Genomic DNA, 27752 nt, shown 5'->3' on the forward strand with positions numbered 1-27752 from the left:
GTGTTAACAATAGAAGGTGACAAAATATCCTTTGACATTTAAAACACACTTTATAATCCTAAACAAAATGTTCTAAAACTAAACGGTGTACTGTGCAGTCAGAGGTGAGCAACTCGGTTATGATACGTAGCACAGAAGCACAGTTACAGAAGTAAACTGTTAGTAATCAGTAATAATGTAATCAGTCATGTCCGGTTTATCAGAAGTTACTTAACAAAGACTGCTTAACAGGCTCGCTCTGGTGTGCTTCACTTCATGTGTTAAAATCCACATGAAGACAGAAATGCTGAACATTGAAAATACGTTGCTGTTTTGTATTTTTCTGTGCGAATTATTGCGGTCGAAGGAAGGAAAAAGAAACCAGTGGTGAAATAAATGAGTGAATGCACTGTGAAACGAGGAAGTGCCTCAGCAAATAGCAAAAACCTGCAATGAGATAAGAGTACATACACGAATACATATTGATTTATACGGTACAGTCGGGTGGAGCTAAAGTAATACATACAAGGATACATGCACAGGAAAGTAACTGATCTAGTGAACGTTAGATTGATTCCAATTTATTGAGATTTTGTAGAAAGACCTGAAAATAACAATCCAGACAAATAGAGCATGAACTACAATTAAAAAAATAATAATTTGAGCCAATCGATACGAGTTTCTTTTTGCTGACATTTTACTGTGTTATAACTCAAGCACACCACACACACACACACACAAGACCATCCCACAAATCGCAGTGCAAAACCGAGGCAAGAGAATCATGAAATGTTGCAAGAAGTAAAGGTGCAGTAAATTTGAGGAGATTTGAAGAGCTCTGAATAACTGAGTACTATTTAGAAGGCTCGTTAGAAAGAAAATCAAACCTTAAGAAGAGCTGTATGAAGGCACTAGAGTGACTCTTTAAGGAGGGTTTTTGGTGTGAGGAGACCAAGATCAAGATACTGTATCCTGGGTAAAGATAATGCAGGTCATACTTCATGTGTTTATCCTCAGAACCTGGGCTTTTTGTTAAAATTGGAGGAAGAATGGATGGAGCAAAAACAGAGGGATAGAAAAAGGGAACCCTGTGCTTCTGCCAGTTGCTCCTTCTGGTTGGAGCCATTTAAGAACTTTGTGGCCATTAAGTATTCACATTTTTTTGTTTTTTAAAGCCAAATATGAAAACAGATGTAAAACAAATAATTAGGAAAACAATACCCAACATAGTTTATATGTTACCTGTTTTTTTAAAAGTTATTAGGCATCTACTAGCAAATAATATGTACTGACAAATTAGGCACGTAATGAAATACAGGTACTCTTTACTCAAAATAGCCGGTTAGATTTAAACAAAGTGAATGCAAAATTCTTCAGTCTTTTTGCATGTGAGTAAACTTGATTATATTTTTTGACTATTTCCCGATACAGCAGTATTCCAGCCTCAGATAATAAAACTGTCCCTGACAGACAAAGCTCTTCGTGTAGCATACTTTCTTACCCAAACCGGATTTTGTAAGCAGCTGACCCATTTCAAGCATCTCTCCATCTGTGGTAATCCCATCTACTAGTGTGCTGGCCTACATACCTGTACAGTCCTGGCATAGAGCTATCAGTAAAGAATATTGTGAAAGCCGTATGGCCTTGCACAAAGTCAACAGTTTGGTCACCAGCTACAAGGTCTGCTGAAGATCCTGTATCTTGAAGCCATTATAACAAATGGGTTTTAAATGACTCGTCTGGCTCTGGCCTGGTGGTTATGGTAATTGTTTTTCTCCAGCCTGAGATATGCATGTACGCCCATCTATCTATATTTCTATATTATTCTATATTAAATGGCTTAGGAGAGGACATCAGATGGAAGGGATCTGACATATATCAGACTCTGAAGATCTATCTGGCAGCGGTCACCTTGAAATCCTCCAATAATCTAATCAATGCAAAGGTATACTGTACTTCTCTCCTCTAACAGAAACTGCCGCTTCTGTGTCATTGTTTCTAGGGACCACACATACACAATCCCCTTATACAGTAACACTATACCAGAGTGATCTGATTTGTGACACATGTAAAGCACTGAAAAGATTTAACAGAGATTGTATCACGTGTTCCCAGGCTATAACACCACAACCACGCTGTCACCTTGTCTCTTCCTTGTCGCTTAGGCTACACTCGAATTTCTTGTTATAACAGGTACATGTTGATCCAAAAGTCAACTTTAAAAAAAAAAAAAAAAGAAGAAGAAGAATGAACATAAGAAAAACAGAACTGATTCACCAGCGAAGCGTATCACAACCAAGTTTTAGTTGTGAAAGAGATTTGTCCAGACAGAAAAGATAGAATTAGAATTTCAGTTTCTGTTTATTTAGGCATTAAGTCACATGTGGGCAGAATGCCACACCTTAGAACGATCACTGCTACGGTTACATAGTTACCTGACCTTCCTTCTTCCTTGCAGGATAAAGTGCTGACTGAGAATGATGCTGCAAAAAGTGAGCTCAATAGCACCAGACCTATTAAAGACAAGCCCTCTTTACCCTCTAGGGTAGACATTCATTTTACTGTACATAAATTTTACTGCTTAGAGGGAGGGAAACATAATCACACTGCATTATTCAAAAATTATAATTATATACGTTCATAATTATGGAGTTCATAAGTTAACTAGAGAAAGAGCAAACATCTACCTCATCCTGTCCAAAAAGGTCTTTTGTATTGTTTAGCCAATCAGCAGCCTGTTGTCATAATACATGACCAATGAGCATTCAGTTCCATGGCGAGTCTCCAGCTGAACCTCCCTACTGTGTTACTCAACCCTTCTGTACTGTTAATCAGATTTCCTCATTCAAGTCTTATTGCATAACTGGACCTCTACTTCCCTCTAAATGACTGAGTACAAAAAAATCCAAAATTAGTGAGGATTGATTTCTAAAATAAGAACAAGTAGCTGGTCTGCGAAAGGTGTGCGAATGGACTGAGGAAATGATCTGAGGTAGGAACACGTTAAGCTCTCTGTTTAAATATTATTCTAAAACTGTATTTAGAATATCCATGATAGAAAGATTTCGTTCAAATGAATCGAACTTACCGATGCACCCATAATGATGAAGATATGGACATCAGACTGATGAAATTCTTTAACCTCGTGTAGCTCTTTTCTCAGCTCCCCGAACACCTCAGAGCGAGACAGGGGCAGGCTGTTCATCTTCTCTGCAAAAGTCATTTGGACAATTGGACATCTTTCATACCGACATCTGCTATGATCTCTGGGCTTCATACATCAACTAGACTTTAACTGAACTTTTTCAGCTGTGAGAACTTTTGCATGCACAAAAAGCAGCCTTGTTTAATGAAGGCAAACAGGTAGAAGACAAACAGCTAAGAAGGAGAGTCATGGAAAGCTGCTCAATTTTTTGCAAAAAGCAAAAGATCATAATCATAATCAAGAACAACACCATTTTTAACCACAGTTTAAAAGAGGAATGAGAAAACATCACCAAAGATTTAGAACATTCAGATGCTTCCTTACCCATGATAATTTTTTGTTCTAGTTTTGCAACTTCTGTTAAGGTAAAAACACACAAAAATCACCAGTGGAGTTTATTTTATACAAAACATATAGAACAATGAGACTTTTCATACACAAACATTCTGGGATTCTACAATTTCAGCCCTGTATTTAAAATGGACGGATTTATTTCAGACTATAGGAATAAAAAAAAGATATAATCACCTACTTACATGCACACGGTCACGGATTAAAACTCGACGATTATACAACAAATGGGAAAAGAAACAGAACTAATGAAGCCCCAGCTACTGGCAGCCGAACATATAAACAATAAAACCCGGAAGTCAAGCTCAAGCACCATACATCCGTGAGCCAATGAAATGATTTGTGGGCGTGGCCACTCCCGAACTCGCCCTGTGCTGGGGTCAGTGCTGCCAATGTGAAGGCTTGTTTGTATTTCCCAACTGCTTTTAAGTCTTGTACTGTTTGACTTAAATAATAAAGACATCCTTTATAGAGACATTACGAACAAAAAAATTGGAAAGAAAATAGAAAAGATCTTTGATGTCTCATGGGGGTGTTAGCTAGCAAAGTTAGCATGTGCTGCTAACAGATAATTCGGTTAACCTGCATCAAACAACCCAGTCTTAACTTTTACTAAGTTTATATATATACACACATACACACATATACACATATATATACACACACATACACATATATATACACATATACACATATATATACACACATATACACATATACACATATATATACACACACATACACATATATATATACACATATACACATATATATACACACATACACATATATACACATATATATATACACACATACACACATATACACATATATATACACACATACACACATATACACATATATACACACACACATATACACATATATACACACACACACACACACACATATATACCCATATACATATACACAAACATACATATATACATACACATATATGCACAAATATATACTTATACACAAACATACATATACACATACACATATATATGCACATATACACATACAAAATCATACCTCAGCAATGCATGCAACTCGTTTCTCCATACAGGAGGCATCTTGAAGCTGTCACTACCAACAAAGGGTTTTGTACAAAGTATTAAACATGTTTCAGTAAGTGTGTTCAATACTTTTTCCCTGCGTCATTTAACATTAGTAAACATAACTTAATTTACAGACATCTATGGTTTGATTTCTTTGCATGTGTGGATTGAATGGGTTGTTACCCTCATCTGGTGAAAATTTCATGTCAATATCACCTTTAGAAATAAATTTACTGAGAAAAATGGTGGTGTTCAATACTCATTTTACCCGCTGTACATGTAATATATATATATATATATATAACATCGTATGTGTAGATTACATTTTAACCATGACTTTCATGTAGATTGTGGGATTTATAAATAATATAGTAATATTAAATACTATTGAGATTTATCTCAAAAATAAGTCTGTAGAGAAACTTTTTTCAGTTTTTTTGTAGATTGAGGTGAATTTTAGCAAAAGGTATACTTTATGAATAAAGTTTCAATAACATTTAAGCAGTTTTGCTACATTTTATGCTACACTAGATTAGTGAATGAATAAACATCATACACGCAAAAACGTCTATCTGTATGCGCCTTTATTGAGATTTTTATATTTTTGTTCCATGCTAATAGCTAGAATATCAAAAGTGGTTCTGCCTGCATTTATCCTTGCAAAGCTGCACATATTTGAGTGTAAAGATTGCATGCACGTGCCAAGATTACTTAAAAAGAAATAACTTAATAAATTTAATTAATATTGATTCACTGTTACTTCACTACATCAAGTAGCAGGAATGATAAATTGAAATTTTAATACTGAAAGAAAAAAAAATATTTTTTTTCTGTAATCATCTTTATTCCATGTACAAATGAGAGGGGATACACAACTCGTATACAGTAAATCACATCATAATTTATGCTGTGGGCACAAAAGGTTGCCTTCCAGAACCCAGTTATTAATAAAACTGGATATAAGTGAAAGTGACGTGACATATGGCTAAGTACGGTGACCCATACTCAGAATTCGTTCTCTGCATTTGACCCATCCAAAGTGCACACACACAGCAGTGAACACACACAACGTGAACACACACCCGGAGCAGTGGGCAGCCATTTATGCTGCCCTGCCCGGGGAGCAGTTGGGGGGGTTCGGTGCCTTGCTCAAGGGCACCTCAGTCGTGGTCGGCCCGAGACTCGAACCCACAACCTTAGGATTACGAGTCAGACTCTCTAACCATTAGGCCATGACTTGCCCTATATAGTGGGTTTCTAAACACATGGTATGTTGTTACTCTAACCATCTGTCTACCTGATGTTTTAAATCATTCTTAACCATTTAACTAATGTTAGTTTAGAAGAGCGATAGAAGATGGATGGATAGTTTAGAAGATAGGTAGCTTAATGGAAGAATTATGTTGAAAAGAAATAACAGGTATAGTATAAGTATAGTAGTACTATTTTAGATTTCAACCAAAATTTCCCTAAATGCACAGCTTCGTTAGATTTTTGCCCCACTCCAGAATACTGTTCTTTAAATAAACCTTTTAAAAATAGTCGTATAGTAAAAACACTTAGTCTAGGACTAAGTAGAACAGCTGCACATAAAGCTGCACATCGACCTTGGGGGATGTGGTAGCCTAGTGGTTAAGGTGTTGAGCTACCAATTGGAAGGTTATGAGTTTGACTCCCAGGTCCACCAAGCTGCCACCACAGGGCCCCTAAACAAGGCCCTTGACGCTCAACTGCTCAGCTGTATAAATGAGAAATGTAAATCCTTCTGCATAAGGGTGTCTGCCAAATGCCGTAAATGTTAATATACCTACCAGGATGTTTTTGGAAGGTGGGATGATGCTCTTGGAAGAGAAGAATAAGTTATAATACACACACACGCACACACGCACACCAGGGCTCTGCTCCAGGATCCAAGGTTTTGAACTGTGAAGTGTGTGTATCGTCAGCATTCACTGCAATCCGCAACAGGAAAAGCAATTATTGGATATGAACGAATCAATGAATGAACAAACAAATGAATAAGCTTGACACACAAAACAAAACATTGGTCTGTGGAAGAGCTGTAAAAGAAAAATAGATGCTTACACTACATGATTAACACAGGTCACAAATAAACAGGTCACGTGAGCAGATGCTGAACGTATATAATGACTATAAGAATTAATAGAAATAATCTAGTATCAACTAGCATGCGGTTTTACTGTAATGTTTCCTTTCCACTAATACACGATGTAGAGATCTGGTCGGCATGGCAACTAATCATCTCAAACTGTATACCTATATGGCAAATTTCACTGATTGTATAGTTGCATGCGATTGGTGACCAATTTATTTTAATTTGACGCAGTTCCACTTTAAATCCAATAATTATTCCCTGTCAAGTATGATCAGATTTAAGACTTTGTGAACAATTAAAACTACATATGATCATTATTAATGTTACTCAAGTGAATTGGGATCTTTATTTTTACTTTACGTAATTTTCAATCCAATGCTAAGAAATGCATAGAAAATGTTTGTTAAAAAATTTATAATAATAATAAATATATAATATATACCGTATATATATATATATATAAAAAAAAGGACCATTTTAAATCATTATATATATACACAACCATATACCCAGCAATATAATAATATATTTTGTGAAATGATCAGAAATAAAGGCAACAGACAGTCTATTTAATAAGTTTAATTAAATGGGCATTTAGCTCTGCATTGAAATTAATGGATTTGCAACAACAACAAAATAAAAACCTTAATCCAGTCCGTCAGAACAGTCTCTTAAAGGGCACTAAGATTAAAGTTCAGTTCTCGGACTAATTCAGTTTGCAGTTTGCCTGAACAGATTAAACCAGAATTAGCAGCTGACAGTAAAGAGTCCACAGAATAAAACCACATCTCTCAGATTAAACTGTACAAATGGATTTGCATGTGTTCATAATTCCAGGAAGTTTTCAATCGTTTCTGGTGTTAAAGGTCACATGACCATGACACATGGACATTAACATTGAACTGCATGTAAACAGTAAAGCAATATAAAGCTGGTAGACTAAAATCATTCCTTAAATATTGCCATTTCTATTAACAATGAGGGGAAAGTAATGTTTTTGTTTTTTTTAACAATACTGCCATCATGATGGAATGAGTAATGTGTACACACACTAACTAAAATTTCAGAAGCACACAGAAATGAAAAAGACAGAACGTGCAACTTAATTGTATATTTGAGACAAAATGTGTAAAATAGTTTCTTTTTTTTTTTTTCTTTTTAAATAATTCTTCTTTTTAAGCCAGTGATGAGATTTTCCCATCGACTATGAGAGATCAGTCAAGTTAAGGGGATCGTGATGACGTGTCCGGTTGATTATACAGTAACACCCAGTGAGACACTACGGTAACCTACACACACACATGAAGACTTTCCGATTTTCACCAGTCCACAGTCCCTTTGATACCAGTACAAAGTATAAGTACAGCAATACAATTAAAAGAATAAAACGTACATACAAAAGTAAAATTTCCACAGGTTTCATAAGGCATGGAGTTTATCTTGAAACGTTCCTTTCACCTTAAGTGTACATTAGTTCACTGTATATAAATTTCAAGATAGAAATCCAGTATGTTCGAATCGACTTGTGCTTCCTATGAGGATACTTTAAAAGCTATTTATCATACTGGTTATCGATGCTGTGCATTACTGTTGGCAATGTGAGTTATAAAATGTATTCTCGTGCACTCAAACAGAGGTTCGGATGTAAACCTTTCACTTTCCACTTTAAAACAACTAGTAGTACTGAGTAAAAGACAAAAAATATATATGAACAAAGCAAATTCTGCATGTCAAACTAGCACAGTCAACGACGCTGGTGATCCTGACGCTGCTAATACTCAACGTTGTCTGTGTGATGTTTTGTCCAACAGGGGAGAAATAGTGCTTGAAGTTCAGAATGAGCACCGATGTGGGGTTTCAGAAGCCCTATTGAATCAGGACAGTGTTTTGCCCTCATGAATGATGCATAATATGATCCCAGACTGCACCAAACCAGAGAGTTTTCTCCCCAGGTGGACAAAATATGTTGCAAGACATCTTTAAATTGGTTTGCACTTCTAGAATTAAAAATTAAGGACATCCTCCTCCACAAAAAAAGGCTCAAAAGGAGGAGGAATAAAGTGCAAGGACAAGTTTTCTATGCAAGTCCCACAAGTCTTCTGTCTAGTCTCAAACCAGAACGTGGAGTCTTTAGGGTTGGTGATACTAACTGCCCTACTGGAGAGGCAACTGCAAGCAGTCAATAATCTGCAACTTTTTTTTTTTTTTTGCCTTCGTGCTTTTCAAAATGGCTGTTGGCACAGTTGCGAGTTAAAAGACATGTTAACCTGTTAGTCTAGCACAAGGAGAAAAGAAGCACCTCCTGCAAGCGATGCTGCCTGTCTGATGCCGCATCTCATGTTATTGTGAGGCACGGAGAGGATTAGCTGATGGCCCCCTGCTTGGGAAAGACTGGCGTTCTTCTGATATTTATTTCTGATCCCATGAAGAAGCTCCCGTCAGCTCACATGTTGTAGGCCACGTAGATGGGGTCCAGCTGGTCAGCCAGGAAGGAGTCTCGCAGGTGCATGCGCTGTTTCTCCCCCCGAGAGTTGATGGGGATGACTCCAGGGTCCACAACAACCACCACTCCCACGACCAGGTGGTGCTCCTCCAGAACCACTCCAGTGATAAGAGGCACCAGATCCAGAGCTTCCTGCTCAGAGCCACTCAACTCAGCCACCACCACCAGCAGGTTGGTCCAAGTGAACACGGCACTGTGAGGAAAGAAGCCCAATAACAGTCAGAGTCTAATCACTCAACAATGACTTATTATCATCTACAGTACAGCCCATGGGTCATTTCTAATAATTCCACATTTTTATCCCAGAATTCCTAATGTATTTGTATAAAATATACAGTATCAAGTGTGCACGTGTGTACAGGGTTGACAGCATTACCACCATACGGTACTCCAGCAGTATTTAATATCAACACAAACTTTAGTTTTGACTCAAAGGTGAAAATAGAATGATGAGCAAAAAAAACAATGAAATTCAATAGTATTTAAATAAAATTCACGTCTTTAGACAAATCCTTACAGATAAACATTACAGTTACTTAGTGCTTGGCCCCTAAATATAAAAGATATTTATTAACAAAATTTGATTGTGTTGTGACTTCAACATGATTTTTGTATCCATTATATGTAGTGTAGGTAAAATGCAGTCATACTGAATGCTAAAAGCCTAAATTCTGGAATAAAATGACTTATGTAGTCTATAAGTCAAAGGAAGAAAACAAACAACCTCCCCTTCACAAAAACTATGATGTTTCTAAATTAAAATATATGTTTATGTCCTGTTTGACTGGCAGTGCATGACAGCCACATCCTGCACTCTTACCTCTCTGCAATGCTGCGATGTGCCCGTGATATTGATGTCTCGATATCAATGGGGTGATAGCGCAGACCGCGCAGCTCTAACGTCTCATCCAGTGAGCCGACCACAAACAGTGCATCATGACGATCTAAAAGATAAAGGAGTTTTGGAACAGATTCCAACTCAGAAATGTTGCATAGTGTGGACAGTACAGCTTCTCTAAGCTTTTTTTTTTTTTTTAAAGTCTGACCTCCGGTAGCATCCAGTAGCTCGGTCCTCCTGATGAAGCCAAGATATCCAGTCCTGGCCCACAGTGTCTGGGTCTCACCAAAGCTCAAGTGTGTGTTAAAGTGATCAGCCTGCAGGTTCTCCTCTCCATAAATGGTGTAGTAGCCACTGGCATTGTGAGGGCTATTCACCCAGATCTGTCACACAGCAAATATATACTATTTCTTGTTGTTACAGTTATTATTAAACCATTGTTACAACACTTTCCTTGTTCTATTTCTTTGACCTTATTTTCTACCAAGACTAGTGATTATTTGCTGTATTTGTGCATGTGTGTGTGCACGCATAAGACACGTTACCTCTCCAAGATGTGAGTCTCCAAGTGGTCCCTTAGTTTCTGGGTTCACAATAATTACTCGTACTCCTGGAAGGATCTGATCATACACACAGACACACAACACAAACTTACATCCCATTCTGGTTTATTGATATTCTCTCACAAGCAGCTGTTAAAAAACAACCAAATATGCTTACAGTTCCTGATTCCATGAGGGGCAAACTCTGAGGAGCTCCTTTCTCCACCAGTCTCACCCTGCAACACACACACACACAGTTTATCATACAAGTATCCCTGGAGATTAGAGAATGACATCACTCAGCTGAGGCGGCTCATCCTTACCGGTCATGGCGGAGGGATTTCATGTCTACGTAAACGGTGGAAGGATCTGGACCAGCCGTTCCCTATTCGAAATAAAAGAATTAAATAGACCGTACAATATTTACCTTAATCTCATTATCTAAATAAATATACAGTATAAAGTGCATTATTTTCTTAGTGAGTGAGTGAGAGCGTGAATGAGGTGAATATTATTTAAACAGTATATAAATATTAAATAAATCAATTTAGTAACTACTGAACTCAGTTGTTGCCTTGTGTGTGTGTGAATGTGTGTGCACAGTAGCTGACCTGAAGGCCAATGGCCAGGTTGACTCGGGAGCCAAATGCAGTGCTTACAGCACGTGGTGAAAGTCCCAGGTCTTTGAACAGCTTGGAGAAGGACTGTGTGAGTGTCAACCGTGGCCTTTCCTCCGCCACCACAACACAGCTCCTTACACATGACAGATTCACACCCCGTGTCTGCAATCCAACACTACTATCAGTCTCACACACACAGGGGAACGGTACACTCCAAAGCTCAAAGACAGGGATTCATGGTGCTAAATAAGTGTGACAGAGTGAGATACTGTGTGTGCTTTCACCTTCAGAAGCTCAGTCTGTGTTCCTAGGCTCTTGGTGCAGAGCTCCATGACGGAGTAGGAGCAGAAGGTGTCTCTGATCTTATACTGACTGAGTGTGCTCAGCCACAAAGAAGGAGAGACCTCCAGCTCCATTGGGGGAATCAGGATGGACTGATGACCTGAATACACACTATGCGCACACACGCGCAAGAGAGAAAAAGATCATATCATTATGTTGCTACGTTAATACATTAATCGATAATAGGATAACACAAAGGCAGTAAAATAAATATACAGGTGTGTGCACGTGTCTAAATTTAGTGGTTAGTGGTTGTGTCTTACCTAGAGAGGCACCAGAGGACAAAGCCAAGGCCGCAGTAGGGGTCGAGGCAGATGGCCACCTGTCTGGAGGAGTAGAGCTCACACTGAAGTTTAATGGAGCGACACAAAGCACTCACTGCGGCATGAGAGATCTGGAAGAGACAAATTCATATTAGTCTGAAAATACTCGACTCTTATCAGTACATGTAAATCACCATGCTCATGTACAGGTGTTCCTAATAAAGTGGATGCTGGGTGTATATTACAGTATAACGTAAAATCCCTTTAGTTTTACACACACAAAAATATTGAGTGATATTTGTAATACAGGTAATGTGATAATGTCCTTCCTTTTTTAGGAAATCATGCCACACCAAACACCCACTGCTTCCTCAGTAGTCGAGTCAAGTAGCCTTTATTGTCATTTCTACCAAATATAGCTGATGCAGTACATAGTAAATTGAAATGACGTCTCCAGAACCCAAGGAGCCGATCATTCTTCCTCAACAGTCTCCGGTATAAAGGATCAACCATCACACCACTCTGTTTTTAGTTATTGTAATCAGAATAATGTGTGATGATGAATAAAAAGAAACCTTTATTTTGTCACAGTACATTGGAATTCTTTTCTTCACATATCTCAGTTTAGGAAGTTGGGGTCAGAGTGCAGCATCAGCAGAGATACAGCATATCTGGAGCAGAAAGGGTTAAGGGCCTTGCTCATGGGCCCAATACTGGCAACTTGTTAGTGCTGGGACTTTAACCCTGTGCTTCTAGTCAACAACCCAGAGTCTTGTATGAGCCACCAATGTCTTCAACGAGAAAGGATGAGTGCCAAACACACCCCATAAGTTGAGAAAGCAAGGATTTACCTTCACGCCTGTCAGCATGCCAGTGGTGGACACACTGAAGTCCAGATAGGCCAACATCTCAGGTGTGGGAGGCTTATAGATGCTAGGTGGTCGCTTTTTTGGAAGATCATCTACACATGCAGTGAGAACAGGGATGTGGGCATGTGAGCAAGGTAAACAATCAGATCCTTTAAAATATCCATTAGGAATGAGTTCTGCTCTTACCTGTGTCTATGATAGTGGGCCACGTCTTCACATTCACACTGGCTGCAGCTTCTTTAGATCGTAAAGTCTTCATGAGAGGCTGAGTGGTCAGGATACAGGCTGCTTTGCTCACCTACAGAGAACATGTGCGTTATATTACACACACATATTAACATAATATAGGGATCTGCAAGAGTGCGGTGTATATAACTCACGTCTATTATCATGCGCACTGTGGGAAGTGTAGCCGCCAAGTTTTGAGGGTGAGGAGGTCGGACAGTCACTGGGATACACCCAGCGTAAAGACAGCCATAGAAAGCAGCAATGAGGTCAATGCCTGTAAAGGAGAGGAACAGAAAATGTCACTACATAATTATTACATTACAAACTGTTTTATGTAGTGACCAAAGGTCTATGCACACCACTAGAAGTGGTTTTAGTTTTGTAAAAATTTGTAAAAACACATGGCAGTAAAGTTCAAGTGATTAAGGTTTCATAACCTGCATTTGAAAATGAACGATATCTTCATGGGAATCTGAATTAGACCCAGCATCTGATACCAATAAAGGAATGTTTTCAATTTAGCTGTTAGTACTAATTTGAAAATAAGAACTATAGCCACACAATTTCCCTTGAACAAAACATATACACAAAGAGTATCTTGTGCGAAGCACACAAGACAAGACGATGCAGAAATCTGTACAGGTTTCATATTCCTAAGGAAATCAGTGAGTACTGGAAGTCTCTGTGGGACTCTAAAGGACTGAGGTCACTTCTAATCTTCAGGGAAGAAAGCAGTACCAGGAGGGTAGAGCAGCACCACATTGTCTCCAGTGTTGATGCCTCCTCTCTCCAACAGCGCTGCTGTAATCTTCTCAGCTCGTTTGTGAAGCTGTAAACATGTGGCTGTGCTCACTGCTGCACCCTGCAGGACAAAATAGTCAACAGCAAGTCAAGTCAAGTCAAGAAGCTTTTATTGTCATTTCAACCATATATAGCTGTTGCAGGACATAGTGAAATGAGACAACGTTTATCAGGGTGCTACATAAAACAAAAACAGGAATAAGGACTTGTAAGTAGTCTTAGCCACAAAGTGCAACTGTGCAACCTGGAGCAAACAGTGCAGGACAAGACAAACAAGACAGACAAGACAGTGCAGACAAAAAGTTTAGACAATACAAAAAGTACAAAAAATACAACACACAACAGACAATAAACAGAAACAGTGCCGACCGACCAGTGTAAATACTGTATTGTGAATACTGAATGTTCAAACAATATTTAGTGCAGTAATATTAGAATGAAGACGGTTTTCTTAGCAGCAGGTCCTTGATATAAGGCACAGAATTGTGCAAAAACAGCAAACGATTGGAATATTGTACAATGTGTGCAAAACGACTGAAATGTTAAATGGCAATTTCAAAAACAGAAAAGTCAGGCTTATGAAAGGCATTCTGTAGTGTGGGATGTAGAAACAAACGAAAACTGGTGAATAATACATATTCTGCTCTTTCACTTACCTTGGCATTGAGAAGCATGTAAAGGACATGGTCAGGGTCACTCTGTGCTCTCGACTGCAGCGCCTCTGACAGGAACTGATGCTGAAATTCAGGACAGGACAGTCTAAATGACTCAGCATAAAGCAAGTATGAAATGTTATACGACTTATTTGGCTCATTTACCTACAAAAAGCTCCAGCATTTAGGCAATCGGCATATTCACTGTATTACGCTTCACACTAATATATGAGAAAATATCACCAGGAAGGACAGAATAAGATAAAAAAAAACATTTAATGCAATAGTTTGGTCAAAATGTAATTTTCCACAGTTTTCACCAAATTTCCCCAAATTAAATCAAGCAGCGAAGACATATCTGTGCACCTACAATGTACTTCTTTGGTTTTAAAGCCAGAATGCTGCATCACACACTTGAATCAAAAGGTGTCATTTGTAAATAAAGTGCTTCATCAATAACATGATCTGTAAACGAATTCATGTGCTTAAGAATAACATAATTCTGTCTTCGAAATGGCCGCTATGACTGTTAGATTTGTAACAGTGTGCGTCATCGGGGTATAATAAATACCTGTTATAATTTATGCATGTAGAAACTGATAAACTCATTGCTATAGCCATGGCTTGATTGCTAGCTAGATTAACCGTAGGTTCAAAATTTAAATAAATAAATTTCAGATGCCAAAAATGCCTTGGATGACGATGAGACCCCGTATGGATAAAGGGAGGAAAACTGTACAGAGGATTATCTTTGTCCAACCTATTTCATTTTAAAACACACAGAACAGAATTGAGGAAGTAGCATTATGAATACAAGGTGTGTGTTTCACACTGTGGCACGACATACACACACTGAAGCAGTAAGAGCAAGCTCATGCAGACCACTGGCATTGCTCACTATGCAATACAGCCATTATATTTGTGTACATGTGCATATTTCTACTGCTAGTGCCTACTAAAGTATTCTGAGGGCTTTTATATTCTAAATATAAACCTTGCTTCTGTCGCATTTACCAGTATGTATCCACACTCAACATAAACTGTAAAAACAATCACTTGCCATGGTTCGGGATTATTATTATTATTTTATTATTTAAAAAAATAATAAATTTATTATTATTAATATTATTATTATTATTTAAACATACAAATCTAACAAAATAATCTTATTAACAGATTACAGAGAATAACAAATTTAATAAACAATGCTGTAATATGTTGCTTACATTGTCTACTTGAATAAAATATTAGCTGCTTAAATCATACAATGATCTAAATAACGGTCTTTACGGAAACAGCCATGTTTTTATTACTTAGTCCAAATTAGTTAAGAGTCTGATTATGCGCTGCCCCGGCTGAATTTAACGACTAGAGCAGATGGCGGTGGCAGCCGCACACAGCGTGTGAAGGGCATGTTTAGTTTCATCTGTGGAAGTGAACACAAGCAAATATTAGAACACTCCAATTATTAGAATGAGTTACTGAGAAAAGCTTTCTTGACGAAGAAAGGGTCGATCGCTGTAGAACCCTGATAAAATTAATTAACGTGGCTGTGTGTGGCTGGTGGAACAGAAGGGTCATAACTCAGGCTAAAAACACACACAGACACACACACACAGTTTAGGTCTGCTAGCAGTCAGGCTTACCATCTTCATGGGCCATGTACAGAGCTAGAGGCCCACGCAAACAGAGTAGGAAATAAAGAGAGCAGCAGTCATGCTCCTTGCACTGGGTTCATCACATGCTATTATGATCATTCGTTTGCTGGTGTTTAACTATGTATATTAAGATTAAATATGCAAGTGATTAAGCTAAAGTAGTCACAATGTTTATTATTTCCAAATCCTTTTATACCACAAAAATTTGAGGTTTTTAAAACATTTTAAAAAAACATATTAAGGAACAACGCTATTTTTTTAATATGGTGAAATGATATAGTTACAGTTGCTTTGGTATATTTGTTACCGAAATAAAGCCCTAACCTAAAAGACTTGATATAAATGATAATCTATGATTATAGAATTAGCAAACGCCACCGTCAGAGCTAATGTTATAGAAAATTTAGAAACTCCTCTGAAGTTTCCGATTTGAACATTCAACAGTGCTCTCTACACTCACTGCATGAAAGTAATTAAAAAACATATCCTTTGATAAAGAAAAGTCAAATCAATGCCCAGAGGCAGCAGTGTGTTACGTGATTCTCGCCTCTACGTTCTTCTTTTGGTGTAAGAATTAGTGCCAAGATTTATTTTAACAGTTCGTTTTTAGTGTCATTCAGCAGGAATTGAGTGAGTCTTATGTAATCTACAAACCTTCCTGGACATGTCCTGATCATCAGTGATGCCCAACTCCCTGCCTGCCGCCTGGGCAATCCTCTTCCCTGCCACCAAGTTCCCTACCATGATGGAGGCTGGACCTACTCCCACTGTTACAAAGACAAAACGACATAAAACCTGGTGATGTGTTTACACACACACACATCATCATCATCATCTTACATCATAATGAAACAACAAAAGAGAGAAACTGAGAATGCTGAAGACTAAAAGTGAGTACCTGGTTGTTTCTGACGGGGTTTGGGCAGGTTGGTCACACAGGTGTGAGGGCACATGAGGATGTTACAGGGGTGCAGGGAGCCCTCCGCAAAGCAGTGCTTCGTCTGAGACACGTGAATGCCACCCAAAGGGGTCTTTGGCAAAGTGTTGGCTGGGACTAATGCCAAACAGTACAAGCCCACTTGATGAATAGTGTCTATAGCCTGGAGGGGGCAGGGGGTGGAAAGTCATTAATACAGTGAAATATTACTAGTGAGATATACTTTAAATGTAAATACATGCTTTCATGATCATGATCTTTGTTGGCTAAGAAAAGACAACTGAGACCTGTAGAACTCGACTCATCCACTGGAAGCTGTCCTCCTCGTTAGCATCAGGCCTCTGCTCGGCCACGATAACAATCCTCTCATCGTAAAACACTGTGACTGAGAACACTGCAATCCTGTAAGCAAACACACAGAGGCAAAAACAGACAGCTTTCAGAACTATCAAAGGCTTGTTTTACATTTCAGTGGTGTGGCACAGCTAAAGAACTCACCTTCCTCTATAGACTGTTTTCACCGGCTCTACGGCCAGCGCCGTGGCCACCAGGTCATCTGCGTTATGCCTGCGTCCACTGACCATGAGCAGTCCTTCAGTTCTACCTACAACAAATACCAGACTGCCCTAAAGGAAAAAAAAAAACACACAATCAAAACAAGAACAAAGTAGGACAACTAACCAGATTTATACAAGGACAGAGTTATTATTTATGTCTTACCGGACCCACAAAGCCCAAGAGTCCTGTCCGGGTGAAAGGTGTCTCTCCTATAGGAGTTCCACCAGAGTTTACAGGAATCACCTGGAAAGTGTGCAAAAAAAAAAAACCCACAAAACCCCAAACTCAAAGATTAGTAAGATAATTATATACATATAAATATATATTTATAGAAACATCTTCAGGAACATTTTCGTTTTAAGATTTTATCTCCGCACCTCAAAAGTGTTTTTGGTGACCCCTGGTAAGCCATAATACATGGTTCCACCAGCTCGAGAGTTCAGCACAATCTCACCAATCTCATCTGTTTTACACAGCATGGGAGGCCCGTCTGGCTTGACTATACACATCAGAGCTAAAACACAAACGTGAACCACGAGGTTACCTCATCACTTCCTTGCGAACGTTCTCGATTTTTATGTCTGTTCAAGTGCTTTCTATCCGAGTGTCTTTTTTCATGTGATCACCGACCATAATTCCTTACACATTTTGCTTTACTCGGATTTACACGCGCATTGCTCTATAATTAGAATATACAGTATTATAGGTAGTACACATTCTTTCTCTCTTCTATAAAAGCTAATTCCTGTGAATATTGTAGTACATTAGTAACATTCCTCTTTTTGTCTACGCTTAAAATGTCTGCTTTAATTTTAAGTCAGTTTGGATAAACGCTAAATAATTTATATGTAGAAAGCAGAAAAGTGTTCAATCTCACCTCCAGGCATGACATGACCCACGTCCTGCACAGTCAGAGCAGAGTTCTTGTCCTCTGTGTTTACACGGATCACTCCATGACTCAGTCCACCCATAGACAGGACGGCTCTGGCAGGGAGAGGAGCACCGGGGACACCGGGCCTACACACACACACACACACACACACACACTCACTCAGAGTCTGTTGAGTGAAACATTGTCAACTTAAGGTGTAAAAGCTAACTTCTGTACATACCTGCGTATAGCTACAGTCAGGGCCTCAGGAGAAGAGGCACAGGGACAAATCACCTCAGGCTTCAGACCGTGAGTTTGAAACACGTTCAGGAAGGCATCACATGATGACACGGACCCTAAAACACAAACGCATCGATAAGTTTTAGACAAGCCAGAAAGATAAGGTTGAGAAGTTTGCTTATGAAGATGATGATGATATTTCTCACATGGGTTAGCACCATCAGCTACAATGAGCATGCGCAGGGCGGATAGGTTGATGTCCTTTTGGTCTCGGTGAGCCATCATAGCCCAGTGCAGATCCCGACACTTCACCAGGGCTACACGTGCTGTGTGCAAACACAAACGTGTACATTTTAAGCAAACCAATGTGCTGCCCATTGTTTAAGTATAATATATTAAAATATATCGCTCAATATCTGGCTGATTTGGAAATGTTCCATTTGTCTGGTAATACATATGGATGCAAGTGTCCACTTTAACAAGATTTTGCTCTGTGCTCACAAATGTGTTTTTCCATTTCTGTGGGTTAAAAAGGGTACAAACTAGACTCTGAAACAGCAGACAGATAACACAGTCCTAATGATGCCATACCAACCTTTGCTAGCATGAACTCGCTGCACCCAGGATAGAGGACAGGCCTTCATGACAGCGTAGGGCACACTGATGGTGTGAATCCTGTTCATTACACTCTGGAGAAATAAACCACAGGCTCACAGTTAGTAGCAGTTTCCACACAGACCAAAAATATTGTATTGGCAAAACTGGAGCAAAGAGAATTAAACTCACTGTCAGGACCCCGTGCCAAAGGCCCATGTCTTTCTTGAAGTCCAGAACATTGACCAGTGTTTCTCCTAAAACCACACACAGATTTATAGAAATACATATTTGCATCAAACTTAGTCGTAACTTATTCGCACAAATCTCAGTCTCATCAAAACACACAAGCACCAGGGTAACAGGAACCTTTCGAGGAACTAAAAGATACATGTAGTTTCTTCTGTGTATTTTAAACTGTTAAGTAAAACGAATAACAAAAAGGCTAGAATAGATAAGATCTTCTAACATGGCAAAAACACAGCAACTCAAAACATGGGAGAATTTAAGACTTAAAAATGTCGAACTTTGATATTTATATGGTGTATTTTGGGAACAGAGCAACATTATCATGAGTATTAGTTATCAAACTGTCAATAAAGGTCACTCAGTTTTGCATTGCTACGTTTGCATCACTGCTACAAAACACATTTAAGTAACTGCTTGTTACTTAAGTAAGCGAATTCATGAAGCATTAGACCAGTCAGTGAGGCAAACATCGACAGATCCTTACTACAAATTTGCCAATTGCACAGAAGGACTACAAAATGTTCATAGAATACTTCCGCTATCTAACGGAAATGGTTCCTGTGGTGAAAATGAGCTTAGAGTGTACAGCGGCAACATGAAATATTAAACGAACTCAAGAACACACAGCTTTCTGCTCTCAATTATTTAACGCTTCCTCATTGCACTGTTTTTTGACTGCACTCGGTATTTAGTAGTCTCAAGCATTCTGTTGCGCAAACACACATGCTCCTGGTTAAGGCTGTTGTCTGAGGAGGAAACTAAAAATAAATTAATTAAAAACAAAAATCACCATACCCTGTTATCGGAGAAAACCTTCGATAACGTGTGATGTAAACAGCGCAGTTCTATTCCATCAATGTCATTAATCTTTAATAGTGTCGGATCTGAGCAAAGTGTGTGTTTTTTTTTTCTTCACAGCTTGGTGTCAGCAATAAAACAGTGATAATTAAGTGATAATACAGTGATTAATACAGTACTGCAGTGTGACTCACCTTCACAGTAATTGCAGGCCTGTGTGAGAGCTTGGCAGTGCGTCAGCATGGAGAGTTTAGACACAGCCACCCCCATCACTGTGCCTTCCTTACTGGCCTTGTACTAAAACCATCAATCACAACATTAGCAGGATGAAAGGGGATCTTGTACATTAATACATACAATCGCACATTTTTTTGATCGTCTTTGGCAGCTGCTCACCTCGATGTAGGCCGTGTCGGTGTTCGCTGTGGGGATGTGTGGTTGCCAATCTTTAGAAGGTTTTGTGAGATATTTGGTGTCTGTGACGACCCATCTGAGCCGAGGCCATCCTGTGAAAACACACACACACACAATAAGCATCCTCAAACTTTCGTTCAACATCCATAACTCTTCAGGTTTAAGGGTACAAGTCAAACAGACGCTGGAGTTACCTTTGAACTGGAGTATTTCTCCGCTGGCTGTTTTTGGTAGCCCTTTAAGACACACTTCACTGGTGAGAGCCAGACTGATCCCACAGCTGCCCAATAAAAAGCCAACTTGCTGGTTTCCTGCATCCTATCCAACAAGTTAAATGAGACAAAAAAAAAGAAAACATTAATCAAGTATTAAGAATAGGAATCATTATATAATGATTTTAAAGAAATATTACATTCTGGCCATAGTGATTTGAAGTCTCAATGAATACAGCAGCACTAGTTTATTTGGTTATAGACTTAGGATCCGATCAACCTAAAACATTAATACATAAAACAAACTGGAAAGTAAGCTTTAGTTTAAGTGTAACAGGAAGCAGTAGGTCTTCATTCGTCGTTTACAGATAGTCAGAGACTCGGGTGTTCGGACATATAGGGGAAGTTCATTACGCCACAGAACTTGCTGTATGCCTACATGTGACCCTGAGAGATAGTGGGACCAGATAGTGGGACCACAGACCACAGTGGGGCTGTGCTGGTAGATCGGAGGGAGGAGTCATAAGAGCGTTGAGGTAAGAGGGAACTGGTTCATTTTTGGCTTTGTAGGCAAGTGCATGTAGCTACCGGAAGCTAGTGTAGGAAGCCAGTTTGGTGGTATGTGAGAACTTGAAAACAAGTCTACAATTTGGATCATTTTCAGAGGACTAATTGCGTTCATAGTTAGAACTGCCAGCAGTGAGTTGCAGCAGTCCAGTCTCCAAATGCACCTGAAGCCTAAGGGCAGTCACATGGTAGTCAATATGTGTGTATGCACAATAGAATTAGAAAGTTTTATTAAGCATTTCTTCACATTTTACATGTTTATTACTAAAATTCCACAACTGCCCTTAGGCTTCTACTACAGTGAGTTTTGAGTAAATTTCTGGGGTTTTTTTTCCCTTCAGTTCAGAGAAATCTCTAAAAATTCTTACATACACTAAACAGCGGATTGAGAAAAACATGGCTAAATTGTATTTATTTAACGCTTTCCTTACCTTCTGAGACAGTGGCACCTCTATCGGTACAGGAATAACTTCAGCCAGCAGACAGCCATAGAAAGCCACCCAGAACATACCAGGGTCACTGTTCGGGTAGACCAAGGCCACCTAGTGGACACACAGAAGACATTACTTGACTACCATTTACTTGACTTCTTTTCACACTCACTTCATATAATAACAACAAAGCTATTAACTGGTTTTCTTCACACTACGCCTTTTCTTACCCGGTCTCCAGGTTTGAGCACAGGCTCAGTCTTGGTGCCCAGCTTGTTTAAGAGAGTGTAGGCCAGTTTAAGACTTCGGCTCCACAGTTTACCTACAGAACCAAAAAGTGCAGAAGTAAGTTCTCGATTAACAATGCATGCTTGACCAAATCATACAAACGCACAATTGGGTTCTACTGACCATAGGTGAGAGTGTAGAGGGGTTTGCCGGTGATGTCGAGTGCCGTGAGAGCTGGACTCTTGGCTTGTGTGGCGCCCCATCGGGCGAGTGCCGCCTGCAGGGCCGGGGGCCAGTTACTCACTACACCCAAGGGCTCACTCTTCACTGGGATCATCTGACGACCTTCAGGACGTGGAGTGTTAGGATCCGGCCGAGGGACTACAATACAGAGCCAAACGTCAGATTTTAGCCGTTTTTGGTGATGCGACTACAATTACCAACATTTTATAAGAAGGTAGAATATACACGCATCTATATTCTGTCCAAAATTGTTAAAAAACATATCAAAGGATCATGAGAAAAATAGATGACGCAGAAGATCAGAAATTACAGAAATGTAAACATAAGGGTGAGTTCTAGTCATCTGACATCCATATAAATATACAAAGTAAATGCTAATCCTATGTGTAAATGTTACTGCATTTTACCAGATAATCACATTATCTGTTATAACGGTGTTTTATCAGTGACTATAAATGCAATAAACCCCACAGAATGTATAAGTAACCTGAGAGTGCATATACAATTACATGATTGGATCGACTGACTGAAATATTTTCTACCTTCCACAATGTGCTCAGTGTCATCCAGGAAAAACTCGCTGAGTGGAGGACGTTTGGGTCTCTTCAGAGTGTTAAGCAGCTGCTGTATCTTGGTGGAGACTCTGCTGTTCACTGGAACTCCTACAAACACACACACACATGCTTAGCTCTGTGTATTCTCAAAATAAAAATAAAAAATACTGACTAAATAAGAATCGGTGCATGCATGTTAGAGGAAACAAATTTACAGTTCACACCATGTCACAATTTGTAACAACAGGAGCAAAACACCACTCTTATACACACACACACACACGGGAGGAAACAAGATATTGAAGGCAAAAAAGACAGGGGTCACTGCACTGAACAGCTCGCTTTTACTTGCCACGGTACCTTTTCCTATAAATCAGAAAAGCAACCCCATGATGGATAAAAAACAAAGAGAGTAAAATAAAGGTTAAATTCTGGATTCACATCAATTTTACATAACAGCAAATCACATTACTCTATTCATGACCATCCACTATACATATATATATATGTTGACACACCTAGTAGACGGAGATGTTAAAGGTGAGTACAGAAATTCCTTCACACTTAATATTAACTTTTTTTGCGATGAAATACAGTAACACATTTTTCCATTTAGATGATTATACCCTTCTGTCCATCATTCTGGTTAATATTCTTCAGCTCTTTCATTAGACTGAATTCTATATCATCTTCAAATTGGTAAAAATAAATAAATAAATAAATAAATAAATAAATAAATAAGGATTAGCGTGTTCGGAGCTGAAGAACTTTCAGGTGAAGAGCCGTGAAAAGCAGCTACTGTCCACAGTCATACATAACTCCATCCTTCTCCTGCTTAGATTACTACAAATTTCCATAGTTAAAATGATCAACTCCTGAATCTTTTCTGACTATCAGTTGATCTTGGCTCTGTATTACACCTGTACTCCCAAAACCTTTACCTGTTGCACATGACAGAACATTTAGATCAAATCCCTCCTTCGTTGTGACCTTGTGCTTCCTTATAACTCCAACGTATGCTTAGATTGTATGCTTCCTATTACATGTTGCTCATTATCACTCTATCTCTCTCTCGCTCTCACATTTGTGGTCTTCGTATACGAGCAGTTCTCCGGTAACACAGAGACAGTCCCACGTTACTCTCTGTAAAACTTCAGACTCGGCTGTTTTCACAGAGCTTTCCGGATTTTAACAATCCTAATTATTGCTTTGTCTGTGTTCACAAACAATAAGGGCCAGTTTTTGAAAAGCTCAATACGACCATAACGAATTATTGTATTATAATGTTCCACTGTTATTAAAATGGAACGTAAACCTCACAGGAAACATGTACGAGAGACGTAAAACGGGTAGAGAACGGGTGTTTATATACAGGAATATTTCTATGGATGACCCGATAAACATTTATGCGAACGGAATTACAATATAAACTGCAGTGTGCACTTGTGAACATCTGTAAGGACTACTGTAGAATACACTGCTGTGTAGAACAGACTAGAACATGCTCACCATCTGCAGTGTCCATCATGCTGGAGCGGTTGCTGCCGCGACTCATGCCCTTCACTACAGGACTGGAACTCACTTCCACGCGCGAGTTTCTGTCCTGCGGCACGGAGGACGTCACATCGGGAGGAACGTTGCTGCTTTCTGTATGTAGACACAACAGTGTGTAAGGACTATCCCTTTGTTTAGAATATAAGCTTCAAAAGCTATTAAACAGAGGTTTCATTGGGGATTTAAAGGTTTTCCCTCCTGCATTGTTTCCCCCATACATGAGTCATACTGTGCCCAGGTATGTTTGTGAGTATATTTATATACAAGTATATTTTGGGCTGTTAAAAATGACATTATAATCTGTTTAGAAAAAAAACCAAAAACGAAGGAGCAGAACAGCAGTAAGAAAGGCTGGTAAAGCATGCTGCGTTCCTGTTAATGTTGGAGATGTATTGCTTTATGCTTTTGGTTGCAGTGCAGCAGGTATAAAGAAACTGAAACTGCTGCATTGGTAATCATGCAAGTGTGCAGTTAATCTACAGTTAGTATAGAGCAGCTCATTTCCAAAGCATACAAAGAAAAGAAAACGAGTCCCTCAGAATACATTAACATTGCTTATAAAACACCAACAGGACTTAAATGATGAGAAACAAAATGGTGCCTGACGCTTTTCCTTTTCCCAGTTTGCTTTTATTGAGCACATCACACATCATGTTCCTTAGAAGAAATCACTCCTAATGCAGTGAGGCATTAAATGTAAAATTTCTGAAGAATTTTGCCTGTAAATAAATAGAAATAAATACTGCGCTTGACTTGCTGTCTGCTGGCAAGGACAAGGTCACCACTTTGTCCTCATAAAGTGTGTTAAGTATTGGCGTACCTATGCGAGTGTGTGCGAGTACATCTGCCAGTGCATTCTGAATGTGGTTCTTGCTGCCTTCTCCGTGTGACAGGGTGGAGGAGGCAGAGGATGAAGTGGATGATCCCTGGATTGAGCGATTTATCCAAAACTCAGAATTCTGCAGACTCTGAGCAAGAACTGCACTCACTGCAGCCTGGCGTCTGCGAAGAGACCCTTCATCCTCTGATGCAGACGACGTGTCTACACACACACACACACACTCTTATTAAATCCTTGACCAATTTTTGAATTGAAGTCAGTAAAATTCAGAGCGCTTGTAGTTTTTAATGAGATTCTTTTCCAAATCAAAACAGCAGGAAGATCAGACTGTAATTGAGTCATTACCTGAGCACCGTTCGAGGCGTCTGCATGCACACATGGACCTGACTTGCATTTACAACTAGTGTGTGACCAAACATGTCCTTAAAATCTTTTTTTGGGTGCACACTAGTTATTCTAAACGTATTATAACATATATATTTCTTAACCAATCTCATAAAGGAGACCAATATTGCTACACTTTTGTCACAAATGGAGTGTTGACTCTGACTCTGGTCTCGGTCATACCGCGTCTCCTAATCACTGGTCACCGAGCTGTGGACAGAAGGGATAGCAGAAGGCTAGTGGGCATGAGCTCGCTACTCACCAGGAGGGGTGCAGTTCTCCACAGCAGCGTGGACGAATGCAGACCGACGCTTAGTGGGCATGGGCAGTGCCATCTTCTGCTCTTTATGCTTGGCCAAAGCTGCCTGTACGGCTTCTGTGTGGATATCTGAGACAGAGAGAGGATGAATATTATAGTATGGACATTTCAGAGAATTACAACGCATATTCACTTTACAGTAAGTACCAGGAGAGGCTATGAGGAGAGAGTAGCAGTGCATTCACTGAGACAATGCTATCAAAGTTCCATCTGCATCATCAGACTTGTGTTTAGATCACCGATCAAGATTGCTCAGACTGGGGAAAGTCTGAGATAAAACGGCATTGAGAAAGTCATTTTAAACCATTAAACATAAATTTTTAATAGTCTTTTATGACCGAAACCATTAAAATACACGCTTCATCTTTACTCTCATAAAAATGCAATACATGTGACATTTTATAACTATATTATAACCGTTACCCATTACTGTTTTCTGCCGCATGCGGACACGAGTGAGATCAGTGTTGCTTCACATTCTCGTATTCTTACGACATATTCTCATGATTTATTTAACTGTAACTGCCGAACCTATTAAATCCACCATTACATGACACTGCTAAAATTTAATTAGAAAGTGAAAATATCTCTTCATTTTAAGCTTTAGGTTCTATTTGAATCGTAAAATAGGAAACAGATCGATTTAAATAATTAGTCATTTGTGCTATCGTATCAGACCTTTAGCGTGTCACCGGTGAAACCATGACAACCAGGAATTCACAATAGAAATGTTTACTGGGGTAAACAGAGTGACTCCTGGGGCTCAGGAAAAATGTAGCCGCTACAGTGGAATGATCAAGGCTAAGATAAGTGTAATCGCTGTTACCTGATCTGTAACGGTCATCGCGGGTCCCCCCGCTGCGGTGTGAGCGGTGGTGCCGCGGTAGGGCCGAGGGTCCTGCGTCTGGACTGGGAGAGGAGTCAACACCAGGGCCAGGAGCCAAGTGGATACTCTTTAGGCCTGGATCCACATCTACACACATTAACACCACACACTTAGTCTTAGAACACAGAGAGACACAAATCACTAAATTATGGTGCTTTTTTTCTTCACAGAGACATGAACGCCATGAAAAACACAGAGAAGGTGTGGTGTGAGAAACAAGAGGTGAAGCTTCAAAGGCTTAAAATGGCAGCTTTGAAAGCATGACATTTAAGGATGTGTGTAACGATTTTTACTTTATAGATCATAAAAGTAAATGCTGTAGGAGTTTCTGAACCATATTAATATTCTGTGCTGATTTTTATTTATTTTTTTTCATTTCTGGTAACTGTTAGCCAGCTGGGTATAAATAAATGCACAAACTTCCTGTGGGAACGAGTCAGTGTAACTGCTAGAACGAGAAATGAAGCGACAGTAAAAACTGACCCAAGCTCAGTGAGTTCATCTCTTTCACTTCCACCTCGTGATGTGCCATGTACTGATGCAGGTACAGGCCGCAAGTGTTAACATAATGGCTTAAATCACTCGACGGGTAGTTTTTTGTCAGTTGATCGCTGTATGCTGTAAGCCATTTTAATTATGGAATACGCACAGGAGCCATGAGTACTGTACTTATGAAAAGATTTTGTCTCAATAAACAGAGCTGTTTAGCTGCTAGACAAGTCTGTGCATGCCTTCAACATGCAGTCTATACTTCTACCACTAGAGGGCAGGCAGAAGCTGTGTGTGTGTCTGTCTGTCTGTCTGTCTGTCTGTCTGTCTGTCTGTCTGTCTGTCTGTCTG

General features: G+C 39.3%; 2 protein-coding genes across 6 annotated transcripts in view; both read right to left on the reverse strand.

The window, feature by feature from the left end:
- The window catches only part of LOC113658284 (glucose-6-phosphate 1-dehydrogenase), a 13928-nt gene extending 10080 nt beyond the window's left edge, over window positions 1-3848 (reverse strand). The window contains exons 1-3 of one of the 4 annotated variants that reach the window (XM_047807036.1): window positions 3721-3848; window positions 3509-3541; window positions 3068-3189 (exon numbers count right to left, since the gene is read on the reverse strand). In XM_047807036.1, coding sequence (XP_047662992.1) covers window positions 3068-3189; window positions 3509-3512 — 126 coding nt within the window. In that variant the 5' untranslated portion in view covers window positions 3513-3541; window positions 3721-3848. Of the gene's footprint in view, window positions 1-3067; window positions 3190-3508; window positions 3542-3712 lie in introns of all 4 variants that reach the window. The other 3 variants (XM_047807037.1, XM_047807038.1, XM_047807039.1) reach the window with 3 other exon arrangements.
- Window positions 3849-7279: 3431 nt separating this feature from the next.
- dip2ba (disco-interacting protein 2 homolog Ba) overlaps window positions 7280-27752 on the reverse strand; it is a 53315-nt gene continuing 32842 nt past the window's right edge. For both annotated transcript variants that reach the window (XM_027170504.2, XM_047807034.1), the window contains exons 3-38: window positions 26853-26999; window positions 25970-26095; window positions 25303-25524; window positions 24438-24575; window positions 22917-23036; window positions 22315-22512; window positions 22134-22225; window positions 21904-22014; window positions 20888-21011; window positions 20676-20785; window positions 20474-20576; window positions 19425-19489; window positions 19234-19327; window positions 18845-18964; window positions 18640-18754; window positions 18405-18544; window positions 17905-18041; window positions 17690-17770; window positions 17468-17595; window positions 17257-17371; window positions 16931-17132; window positions 16687-16799; window positions 14378-14458; window positions 13659-13782; window positions 13073-13194; window positions 12879-12990; window positions 12675-12784; window positions 11824-11954; window positions 11503-11671; window positions 11210-11380; window positions 10922-10983; window positions 10777-10834; window positions 10602-10676; window positions 10265-10439; window positions 10039-10162; window positions 7280-9411 (exon numbers count right to left, since the gene is read on the reverse strand). In XM_027170504.2, coding sequence (XP_027026305.2) covers window positions 9159-9411; window positions 10039-10162; window positions 10265-10439; window positions 10602-10676; window positions 10777-10834; window positions 10922-10983; window positions 11210-11380; window positions 11503-11671; window positions 11824-11954; window positions 12675-12784; window positions 12879-12990; window positions 13073-13194; window positions 13659-13782; window positions 14378-14458; window positions 16687-16799; window positions 16931-17132; window positions 17257-17371; window positions 17468-17595; window positions 17690-17770; window positions 17905-18041; window positions 18405-18544; window positions 18640-18754; window positions 18845-18964; window positions 19234-19327; window positions 19425-19489; window positions 20474-20576; window positions 20676-20785; window positions 20888-21011; window positions 21904-22014; window positions 22134-22225; window positions 22315-22512; window positions 22917-23036; window positions 24438-24575; window positions 25303-25524; window positions 25970-26095; window positions 26853-26999 — 4568 coding nt within the window. In that variant the 3' untranslated portion in view covers window positions 7280-9158. The remainder of the gene's footprint in view (window positions 9412-10038; window positions 10163-10264; window positions 10440-10601; window positions 10677-10776; window positions 10835-10921; window positions 10984-11209; window positions 11381-11502; window positions 11672-11823; window positions 11955-12674; window positions 12785-12878; window positions 12991-13072; window positions 13195-13658; window positions 13783-14377; window positions 14459-16686; window positions 16800-16930; window positions 17133-17256; window positions 17372-17467; window positions 17596-17689; window positions 17771-17904; window positions 18042-18404; window positions 18545-18639; window positions 18755-18844; window positions 18965-19233; window positions 19328-19424; window positions 19490-20473; window positions 20577-20675; window positions 20786-20887; window positions 21012-21903; window positions 22015-22133; window positions 22226-22314; window positions 22513-22916; window positions 23037-24437; window positions 24576-25302; window positions 25525-25969; window positions 26096-26852; window positions 27000-27752) is intronic.

The sequence above is a fragment of the Tachysurus fulvidraco genome, chromosome 23 (assembly GCF_022655615.1).
Source record: "Tachysurus fulvidraco isolate hzauxx_2018 chromosome 23, HZAU_PFXX_2.0, whole genome shotgun sequence".
Lineage (NCBI taxonomy): Eukaryota > Metazoa > Chordata > Actinopteri > Siluriformes > Bagridae > Tachysurus > Tachysurus fulvidraco.